Source organism: Xiphophorus hellerii, chromosome 8, assembly GCF_003331165.1.
Source record: "Xiphophorus hellerii strain 12219 chromosome 8, Xiphophorus_hellerii-4.1, whole genome shotgun sequence".
Lineage (NCBI taxonomy): Eukaryota > Metazoa > Chordata > Actinopteri > Cyprinodontiformes > Poeciliidae > Xiphophorus > Xiphophorus hellerii.
In genome coordinates, this window is record NC_045679.1 from 21901464 (window position 1) to 21911820 (window position 10357).

General features: G+C 40.5%; 1 protein-coding gene across 3 annotated transcripts; it reads right to left on the reverse strand.

The window, feature by feature from the left end:
* Positions 1 to 373: 373 nt before the first annotated feature.
* Positions 374 to 9898, reverse strand: dipk1b (divergent protein kinase domain 1B). 3 transcript variants are annotated; one of them, XM_032569376.1, is made up of 8 exons: positions 9796 to 9898; positions 7852 to 7937; positions 7506 to 7549; positions 7300 to 7393; positions 4166 to 4300; positions 2839 to 2946; positions 2427 to 2603; positions 374 to 2291 (listed from the first exon to the last, which is right to left on the reverse strand). In XM_032569376.1, exons 5-8 carry the CDS (start codon positions 4220 to 4222, stop codon positions 1479 to 1481), a joined length of 1155 nt encoding a protein of 384 aa, XP_032425267.1. In that variant the 5' UTR covers positions 4223 to 4300; positions 7300 to 7393; positions 7506 to 7549; positions 7852 to 7937; positions 9796 to 9898; the 3' UTR covers positions 374 to 1478. The 3 variants fall into 3 exon arrangements, with proteins under 3 accessions (XP_032425267.1, XP_032425268.1, XP_032425266.1); XM_032569377.1 differs by having other exon boundaries at positions 9787 to 9893; XM_032569375.1 differs by lacking the exons at positions 7300 to 7393; positions 7506 to 7549; positions 7852 to 7937; positions 9796 to 9898 and adding an exon at positions 5355 to 5851.
* Positions 9899 to 10357: the final 459 nt, after the last annotated feature.

Genomic DNA, 10357 nt, shown 5'->3' on the forward strand with positions numbered 1-10357 from the left:
TTTAGCTGTATATGTAATCCTTAAAACAGACACACACCTTTCACCATAGATAAACGTAATAATTCACAAGCGTTACCAGCAACAGCACAATCCCAAGAGGAAGTGGCACTGACTAAATGAAACTGTAATGTGCTGTTCTATTTACTTCTCTATGAAAGATGGCAGTAAAAAAGTTAAAAAAAAAACTTAATCCCTACTGCAAAATGTATTTTCACCATGACGTACCAGAAATAAGTCGTTTGAACCAAACTTTAGTTTATTTTCTCATAACCGTCTGTTGTGATCAACTTCATTTACAGAAAATAAAGCCGCGGCTTCATTTAAAGCTGCAGTCACGTTTCTCATCCGTGCACAAACACGAGGAACAAAAAAATAAATCCAAGTTGCTTTATTTTTAAAACTAAATTACATGTCGAACCAAACAGATGGCGTTACAGGCAGGGACCTGAGAATAGTGTGCAAATGGACGGATATCTGTCACAACTAACGAGTTGGAAAACAAACATGACGGCGTCATCCATAAGGTATTTGTGTTCGTTGGTTCTCTCGATTCACATTATAAATTGCGGTTCACAGTTTTGTGTTACAGTGTTGTGAAAAAGCGATTACATCCTATACCTAATAGCTGGTTGGACCACCTTTAGTGGCAGAAAACAGTGCTGTCAACACTCTGACATAACTCACAAAGAACCTTTTTGGTGGAATGCAAATTTTTGGTCCACTCTTCTCAGCAAATAAGACAATAAAACCTTAGTTTTATTGTTTTAACCACTTAGAGATAGACTTGCTGGTATTTTGGGTCATTGTTATGATGCGTGACCCAAATGGTGTATTGTTGTCTCTGTATTATATCTTTATCGGTTCATTTATTGTTCACTTTTTTGGTCTTATCAGCACCTGTACGTTTTTAATTGATAAATGTTGTTATTTTAACCACCACTGGTTGAAGCAGTGGAATTTATTGCCATGTCCTCTTCTTAAATATTAATTGTTGGTGTTTTGCTGTTTTTATTATAACTTGCACTTTTGAGACTTTTTAGCCTACTTCATGTTGTCAGACAGGTTTTACTTAAGTGACTTTTTTATTCGGCAATTTTAATCAAACCTTTGTGCATGTAAACCATGTAAAAATGTGTCAATTCATAATTTAAGAAAAAATATATATTTTGTCAAATTGTCTGGTGGGGTTGGATAACTTTTAAATGAACTCTTCATTGAGAACTATTATTATGTTCAATAAGGCTTATCTTTATAAGATATCAAAATTTGTTTGATGATCCGAAACCTTTTTAATGTGTATGACAAAACAAGCAAAAATAAAAGAGGGCATGTTCTTTTACACGATCCTGTATCTCCGTTCAGTGTAGGGTGATAATCACACAAATGATTGAAACAGTTACGATATTTGGCAAAACTATAGATTTTCTCTTGTTTTGTATAATTCGTGAGACAGAACAGCTGATTGGTTACGTTTGCTTTCAGGAGTACTGTGTGTTGGAAATTTTCTTCCACAGTAATGTCTTCAGGTTGTTAAGAACCAGCGAGTGGTGCACTTCCATCTGGCTCGCTAACCCACTGAGTGTCACACAGGTGCGTAGCTGCTTCTCCAGATCGCCCCGCAGGTCTGACGGGGCCCCAAACAGCAGGTAATCCTGCAGGAGCATGCACACCTTGGCGAGGTTGGGCTGCACGACCTCCGTGTTGCACTGCTTCACCAGTCGATCACATGTGGCGGTGCAGTCTTTGCCGAAAGTGCAGTCCGCGTTGCTCTCGCACCGCCGGCCCTTCAGAAAGGCCCGCACCACGGCCTCTGACGCCACGCTGCGCAGGTTGGCCATCTTGCAGTCGTACTTGGCGTTGTAACCCACGTGGTGGGGGCTGGCGTCGCAGATTAGGAAGCTCCCGTAGGATCCGTGGAAGACCTCCTCCACGAACTCCAGCAGGCCGATGGTGATGCGGGCCCTGCGGGGCCAGGATGGCGCCAGCCAGTGGTTCAGACCAGAGCTGAGGGCTTCCGGGACGACCGCCTCCAGGTAATGAGGGACCTTCAGCCTGTAGAGGGAGCTGTGGCTCACCCGTTCTGTCACGTACAAGTCTCCACAAAAGCCCAGAAGCTTCGGGGTGTGTTCCTTCTCCTGCAGCGCCACCATCAGGAGGAACTCGTTGATGTGAAGCAAAGCCCAGATGGACTTGGCCTCGGCGAGAGACACTTTGCCGTCCTGGTTGACGTCAGCGAGAGTGATGACTCTGTCCACCAAGGCGCTCAAAGATGGTTGTTCCCCGAGATTAGCCTTAAGAAAAGAAATTAGATGCTCTAGTATTTTAAGTAAGAAAAAGAGCACATTAAGAGCTCCTTTTCTTCTGTGCATCATTAGAATGATTTCTATTTTTCACTGAAGTACTTTGACGTAAATGGAAAATGGTACCTTAAGGAAACTGTGCAGCATCTCTTTGAATTCGTCCATTGAGGTTCCACGAGTCGGCTTGTCAAATAAGCTCATTTCCGGTCTCAGCAAATTCTCTTGGACTCCGTCTATGTTCACTGGATCCTCGATGCCACATTTGATTACCACCGGCCTGTCCTTCCAAAGTCCAATGTAGACCTGAAAAAGCAAAATCAGAACTAGAGTTAGTTAGAAATATGGAGAATATTCCGAAGTGGTACCCGACGTTTGTGTAATATACCCTGTCCAGATTCAACCAAAACCGCATAAACTGTAAGTCCATATGCATTTCTTAGCTGCTTATAACTGTTATTTTACAGACATACACAAAGATAAATTTCAACATATAAAAAAAGCATCCAGAAGGAAAAAAAACAGTGTGCTTGCGTTTTACCTGATGGGTGGAGGAGGTGGACATGCAGCGGTGCAGCGTCAGAGTTTTCTGATCACACAAGCCCTTACACGACGAGCCTGAAATGATGCCCCTTCTGTAGTGATCACACTGCGGAAACAAGCAAAGAAATGCCCAACGTCTGACCACAGGAAACAGGAAGCGATCCGAAGTGAGCTAAGAAACATTAGCTATTTTAAGATCTCTGTATTTACGTAGTCTACGAGGTCTACTAAACAAAAGCTGAACCTGTGCAGATATTGAAAGCAAGTCAGTAAGACACATATCACTCTATAGAGGGACTTTTTATTTCTCCTCTTGTCTGATTATGATTTTACTGCAGATGTGCTGGAATTTCCGCCAGCCGGTGCTGAGGGCGGAGGTCACGTCACGCATCAGAAACTGCACGCTCAACCAGACAGAGTTAGAATTAAGGGCAAGCGAAGTTTGTTGAGCCTGAACAAAACGCGAGTCATTCCGAAAGGAAGCGATTCTGTTCTGTCGTCGACGTCATTTCTCACTGCAGCGGCATCACACATGTAAAGTTCAGACAAAGGCAAACATTTAGAAATACGCTGGTGGAAAAAAAAAAATTCTCTTTTAGCTGATGTAGTTCTGTTTTTTTATGTAAAGCGTAAATGTGTCACCTTGTTAGAAGAAAAATTGGAAACAACTTAGTTTTGAGCAAGATTAAAAGGAAATCCTACCAGCCAAGCCTTTAAAGCAGAACATTTAATAATCTATGGAGTTTTTCTGGTGTTATGTCTAACGGGGAAGGGGTGTAGTGAAACGTTCAGTGATGGGCACAGATACACTTACTTAAAATGAAGGCACACTCATTTTCATTTTGTCACTGTATCCAGGTACGTTGTGGTTCCTCCCTTTTTATTTCCGTCTTACTTTTTAAGACCCTTCTAGCCTACTTCGTGTTGTCAAACAGGCTCTAGTCACGATTTAACTGCAAAGGTTGGTTCGGATATTTTTTTTCCCCTCTATTTGAAAACAGAATCTTGCATTTACTGGTTCTCTCCTGTTTGCACCCTTTCAAACTATTCTGCAACATTTTTGGCAAAGTTGGCTGGTTTGCTAATTTGTTCCGAACAGCCTCAAAAAAAATCACATGCGCGTCGTCCAAGTACTGCTAAACGTCCCCTTTGTTAGCTCAACAACAGATCGGTTCATTCTTAATATGTGTGAGTGTGACTAAGAGCATTCAGTGCCGCTAAGTGGGGTCATGAATGAAATTTCACATGCAAAGGCAAAATACATTCCTTTTTTTTTCCATCTTTTTCTTTTTACTGTGAGTAAATACGAGTGCGCGTTTACTTACGATGACCATTTGACACACGTGCCCGCGACACAGCTCAGCGTAGGACGCATACTGCATGTAGACGATCCAGCTGATGATGAGAATGCCCAGCCAGGCGAGGAGAAGGTACTTCACCTTGATGGCCGGGAGACGACTCTGTGGAGCGCGGGAGAGGACAAAAAGGTGTCCGCTTAATTAGAAAGTCATTGCAAAGGCTCATGGGAAGTAGAATGTATTGAAAGGCAACACTTATGCCATGTATTCATAGATTTTTTACAGCAGCATTCACGCACTTGTGACTTTTTCACAATATGTTACGAAACAGCCAACATATAATTTAGGTTAAACTGGACATTTTCGCCGGAGTCTCTAGATTGATAGATCTTACAGAGTTGATTGCAAAGTGGTAGAATGACAACAAAATCAACATCAGCAGCCAACGTCGCACTGTAACAGAGACGGGAGATCCAACCTCAAAAAGAAAAAAAAGTGTTGCATGTAATCGAGTTTGTCAAATTTACTGTGTTTATGTTTGGGGTTTTTTTTAAAACATTACAATAAACTTAATACTCGGATAAACTTAATTCGACTATATCTAGCAAATTAACTCTTTTTTTTTTTAAGTTGGAGCTCCATTCTTTTTTTTTTTCAGTGCATGGCCAATGTTGCAATTTTTTAATTTCTCATGCTTTCTCATTTCTGGTATCTATGACCTCGTGACCCCAGACTTGCATATTCGTTGGCCCCCCAAGTGGGGCCTCAAAAGTCATCTTGTCTGGATCACAAACAGCTTGAAATGCCACTTCATCATTTCTAGCCAAATCAGTGCAGGCTCAAGGACTTCATACCGCACCATGCTCAAACTAGTGCAGCAACGAGTCACAATGTCACCATTTCTTTCTAAATAGATAAGCTGTTCAAAATAACACGTTTAGCACAACAATTTCCATATGGGCCCCAAATAGTCTGCTTCCTCTTCTCCTTCATTTCCTCAACTGGGGCCCAAAAGCGGGCACTCTCTTCACTCTTGCTTGCATTTGCATCTTCTTCTTTTTTTTTTTTCTCCAAGTGTTTGTGAGGTTGGGTTGGGTAGGATGAGGAGGGAGGGGGGGATACCTTGCGACATTTTGCGATGGACGTACATTCACGCAGATTATCTAAACAATGCTCATCGGGTCTTTTGTTTTGTTTTTTTTTAGCAGGTACCTACCTGCAGGCCTTTAGACAGAGGGCAGAACAGCATCAAATGGACCAGTCGCCGCAGAGCCCTGGGCATCCTGAGCGGCAGTGAGGAGGAGGCAGCGGAGCGAGAAAGCGGAGATCCCCGTCAGATCACATCCTCACAGCAGCCTGCGCGCCACGCGGTCGCACTCATAATTATGACGCACTTTATGCCGCCCTTGCATGTAAATATGCCTTCTGAATCAGGGTAATTTTTTTTTTTTTTTTAGCATTAATCTCTCGCACCAAGAGAAAAAGCAGGAATATCCGGAGCGCGTCCTTGAAATAGAGGAACTTCAGCCTCCATAAGAGCTTTTATATGTATATATATAAAAAATACATCACAAAGACAGAAGAAAGGGATGCCCCCGATTCCATAAAATGATCATAAGCTAACGCTCTTCCTTATCCCGTCATAAAATAGCAACAGTGATGCAGGCGGTGTGTCGCGCGATGCGCTCTCAGCTCAGCTCCGCGCTCTTTTAAAGGGACAGGCGCCAATCGAGAGAGGTGCTTTTATAATGGAGAAAGATCCATTTATTTATTTTTATTTGAAGCAGGTGTTTTGTTTTTTAGAAAAAAATAGTATCACCCTTACATACAAGTACATATTAAAAAAATTGTCCAGCTACACAATTACATTGAATTAAGTAAAAATCTCATAGACCTTTAAAAAAAAAAAAAAAAAAATCAATTCATAACATTGAGTGATGTCGCAAGCGTTTTGGGTTGATAATTTTGATCATTATGGCTTTTCAGAAAAAGAAAAAAAAACATTACGAAACATCAATAAAAAGTGATTTTTAAAACAGAAATGTAGTCCTATTGAATGTAGTTATGCGCTGTACACTTAAAGCTCTTTATGGCATCAGTGCAGCGCTGCAGGCAGGCCCAGGTTTATGGTGACCCTTCAGTTTAGTCTTATCAGTACACTCTGCCAAAACAGGCCCTTTGAGGAAATTCATCAGGCAGTGAACCAATACCAATTAAAACAAGCATTGGTGCTTTTAGCAGTGTGAGCTGGTGCCATGCTGGTCAGCAGAGGCAGAACGTGCTCTAACATTTGCTGTTGGATGGGTGTGCCTCGATTTCCCAAATAAATGCAAATTGTGTCGTCCGTCTTCTCCTTAGATTTTAGCATCGCCTGAGGCCAAGGAACGGCTCAACAGAAGAAGTACGGCAGCTTGTGTACAGCCGCGGCTCCACATTGTGAACCTCCACCCCTCTTTTGAATGAGATGTCTTTTACAATCCTTTCGAGGTTTTTCATGTCAGGTGTGGACTTTCCCTTCTTCACGCGGCACCGTGAACAGAAAATCTCCTTCAGCAACGACTTTGTTGTGGGGAGCGAGTCACTGACCACTCTGCATAACTGCCACGTCAGCAAAATAGTTGCAAAGTTTGGCTTTTCATTAGCTCTACGTCATGATAATCAAATTGAACAAAAAAAAGGTGCTTGATTAATATCACTCTGCCTTCAAAATAAGTTTGAGTTTGAATTCCATTGTTGAAATGAACAAACATTTCAGTGGCATTGCAGTTTGTTGTTAAGTAGCTTTAAATCCACCAAAAAAGTGAGCTCACCAGTAAAATATATTTTGTCTCTTAAATTAGTTTGAAAACACTGAATAAATTGATTATGCAAAAGGAAAACATGACAAGAGTAAAAATATATGAACTTTTTATTGATTTAGGATATATATATATATATATATATATATATATATATATATATATATATATATATATATATATATATCTGTGTGTGTGGGGGGGGTGTAGGGGTGTGTGTGTAAAAATATGTGGACTGCACTTGACCTGCTCTAAAAAAATGTCTAACTGCCTACTGTAATAGTTTAAACACCAAATAATAACAATATTTCTTTAGCACACGGTTTAAGCCGTCTTGCTGCTATCGCAAAAGCTAATATCTACCGTTTTCCTTTTCTCTGTGAATTTTCCACTAACACCGCTGTGCCGCTGTCTTCAAATGACTATCGTCAGAACTGGAATCCATTTGGAAGAGCATCTGCGGAAACAGAACGAAAAGGGAAAATTTAAATTTTGGTACCTCTCTGTTTCATGTAGCAACCCACATTCGCAAGGATTGTCTGGTTGACTCAAGAGCCTCAAGGTCATACCTGTCCCGGCCGAGGTGGACAGTACAGAAAGGTGCGGCCAACTCCTGTTTTTTTTTGATAACAAACAAAACATGAGGGGAAAACAATCAACACCGCTCAGTCTCCAATTTCAGATCTTCGTTGCATCATCTTTTTTGTGTGTGTGCAACAGTTAGGTCCAGCACAATCAAATTTGCGATTATTATTCGGCCCGGTTCCACACTCAAAGCCCACTGAACAACGGGGAGCTAAGCTATCGAGAGCCTGTTTGCTTTCCGCCCACCTAATGCGCAGCAGGGCCACTTTAGGCCGAGCTGCGTCTCAAGGGGCGGCGGTGACCGTTTATTCACGGCCGTGAGCCTGTTACCGTTCAATGAGATGCGGTCCTTTTCACGTCGGCTTCGGCGGTTTGAGTGAGGGCAAAGCGACGCATCTGCTGTGCTGCACGATTCCCTGCAAGAAAAGCAGCAGCACAGCATCAGGAGATGTTTTCTCATTTAAATAAAAGAGAAAAAAAATATAAAGTACTCATATTAGCTTGAGTTTTCAGATTACAACCAACAACTTCGATGTACTGTAGTGAGTCACAATATATTGGATTTAATATGGCATTGACCCGTTGAGAAATTTTATTTGACAGTGATAGTGATGCTGCAAAGGATCGTGGGGTATTTAACTGAAGTATAAATATCAGCAAATGTCAATTTATCTGCCATAGCTGCTGTAAATAATAATGTACATCAATATTGGAACAAATATATTTTTTTGTGACAGATCAAAACAATAATTGTCATTGGATAATTGTTAAGAGAAAAAAATTAAAAAATAAAACCAATTTTGTTCTATGTACGCCATTAGATAAAATCCACTATTCCATCCATCCATCCATCCATCATCCATCCATCCATCCATCCATCCATCCATCCATCCATTCATTCATTCATTTATTTTCTAACACCCTTGTCCCTAAGCAATTCTGATCGGTATGCTGGCAAATTACATCAATGTGAAAGTGTGTTGAACATTTAAGATATGCTCATTAATAACATTTTAACACTTTGTTAATGGGTAATTTCATCAATGGATTCTCGCACGACCGCCCCTTTAAGGTCATTCGTTGTCTGGATGAGGCCCCAGGATAAAAATGAATTTGACACTGCTCTAAACTAAAACAGGGCGGTGGCAGCATCATGCTGTGGGAATGCTCTTTATTTTTAGCGAGTCGGTCAGAGCGAAATACAGGGCAAAAAGAAAACCTATCAAAGGTGGTAAAAAAAAAAAAACAACAAACTTAAGAGTTGTAATATGAAATAATTTTTTAAGAAAGTTCAAGGGGTTGACTTTTTTTTTAAAAGGCGCCTTACAGGAACTGTGCAAGAATGCAAAGTGCAGTCCCGACTGAACTCTAGCAAAGATCTAATGTATTCCGATGTCCCTATACTGCCAAAGAAATTAATCAATAAACAAATAAATAAATAAGTTGAGTAATTTAGATAGATACGGTTTTATTTTAAACCTACATGGTGCCAGAGACTGGTGTGAGCAGTCTTTACATTTCATAACTGCATCACGAATATTCTCTCACTTCTTTTTCCCCATTTAAGACAATAATCACAATGTGAGTTTCCACGGCTGTAACATTCTTTCATTTCTTATTTTTAGATTGTTTCGGATTATTCCCCAATCATTGCCAAAAAAAAAAACAAAAAACAAAAACATATTCCAAACGTACACAAATACGGTGGCGGATTGCAAGTCATTTTAAAACCACTGGGTACGAAGGGGCCACTTCGCTTCACTTGTCATATTTCTGTTCACATGGGTTTATAAACAGGATCAGTTTCAGCAGCCTCCTGTGGCCTGGAAGTTATGCGCACGCAGCAGCTTGTCGATCCTGTTACTAATTTAACAGGTGAAGTGATATATGCAGGTTTAAATAAAGAATAAAAACATGACCAGCGTAAGAAAATAATTAATAAGTAGGCTACACTTTATCCCAGATTAAGCAGCCTGTTGTTTACGTGCTAAGCAACAAATGTCCGATTTTTCAACCAAAAGGGGAATTCATCATTCACGACTAACTGTTGTGCGTCAACAAACTTCGAGTTCAACATTAATTACATGAATATAGGTAGATTAAACAACTAAATATAAATTGCGCGAACTTATATTTCTCAGCGTGTCTGGTCGGTATTTACAACAGTGTCACGTTTTAAAGCGACGCGCTTATTGTGTTAAACGTAAATCTGCGAGACTGAGGAGAAACCCCATAAAGTTAACTTTATTTGACCGCCACGCTGACCTTACTCACCACGCCGTCATTTCGTCCAGATTTCACCCCCTTGGTGGTTACAGAAAAGAGATTAAACTACGGAAGCCGGAAGCAGCCAAACACCTGCGACGACATGCAAGTCAAGCATTGACGCCACACATTTAGTTTGTATTAATAAACAGCAAACACGTTGATATATGATTATAATCATCCTCTTAATCCAGGACAACATGCATAAGGAGTCATAAGATAAAATTATACCCGACAAGGATCAAATATTCATTATTTTTGCCTTTATATCTGCACAAGTTCATCTTAACAGACTTAAAAACAAGCAAAACAATAACAATACATTTTTACCAGGTTTAAGGAAAATTCCAGAGCTTATAATATCAGCTTGCTTTACCCACTCCAAAATAACGTTTTTACGTGGGAACATCAATTTTTGGCAAAATTTCAATCATTTATCTATGATTTTAGGTAAAGTTCTGTTTATGCCTTTTACTTGCTCTCCTCTGCACCAGGACCTCTGGAGGTAAAACAGATCCCAACTACACAGCTACCACCAGAAAGTTGTTCTTAGACATGAAAGTCTCACATT

Bases quoted from the DNA above. Each gene is read 5' to 3' on its own strand.
- dipk1b (XM_032569375.1), bottom strand. From the start codon at position 5,420: ATGCCCAGGGCTCTGCGGCGACTGGTCCATTTGATGCTGTTCTGCCCT. The intron at 4,301-5,354 runs GTAGGTACCTGC...CGCGCTCCACAG, and splicing joins CTCTGTCTAAAGGCCTGCAG to AGTCGTCTCCCGGCCATCAA. The intron at 2,604-2,838 runs GTAAAACGCAAG...TTGCTTTTTCAG, and splicing joins CCACCTCCTCCACCCATCAG to GTCTACATTGGACTTTGGAA.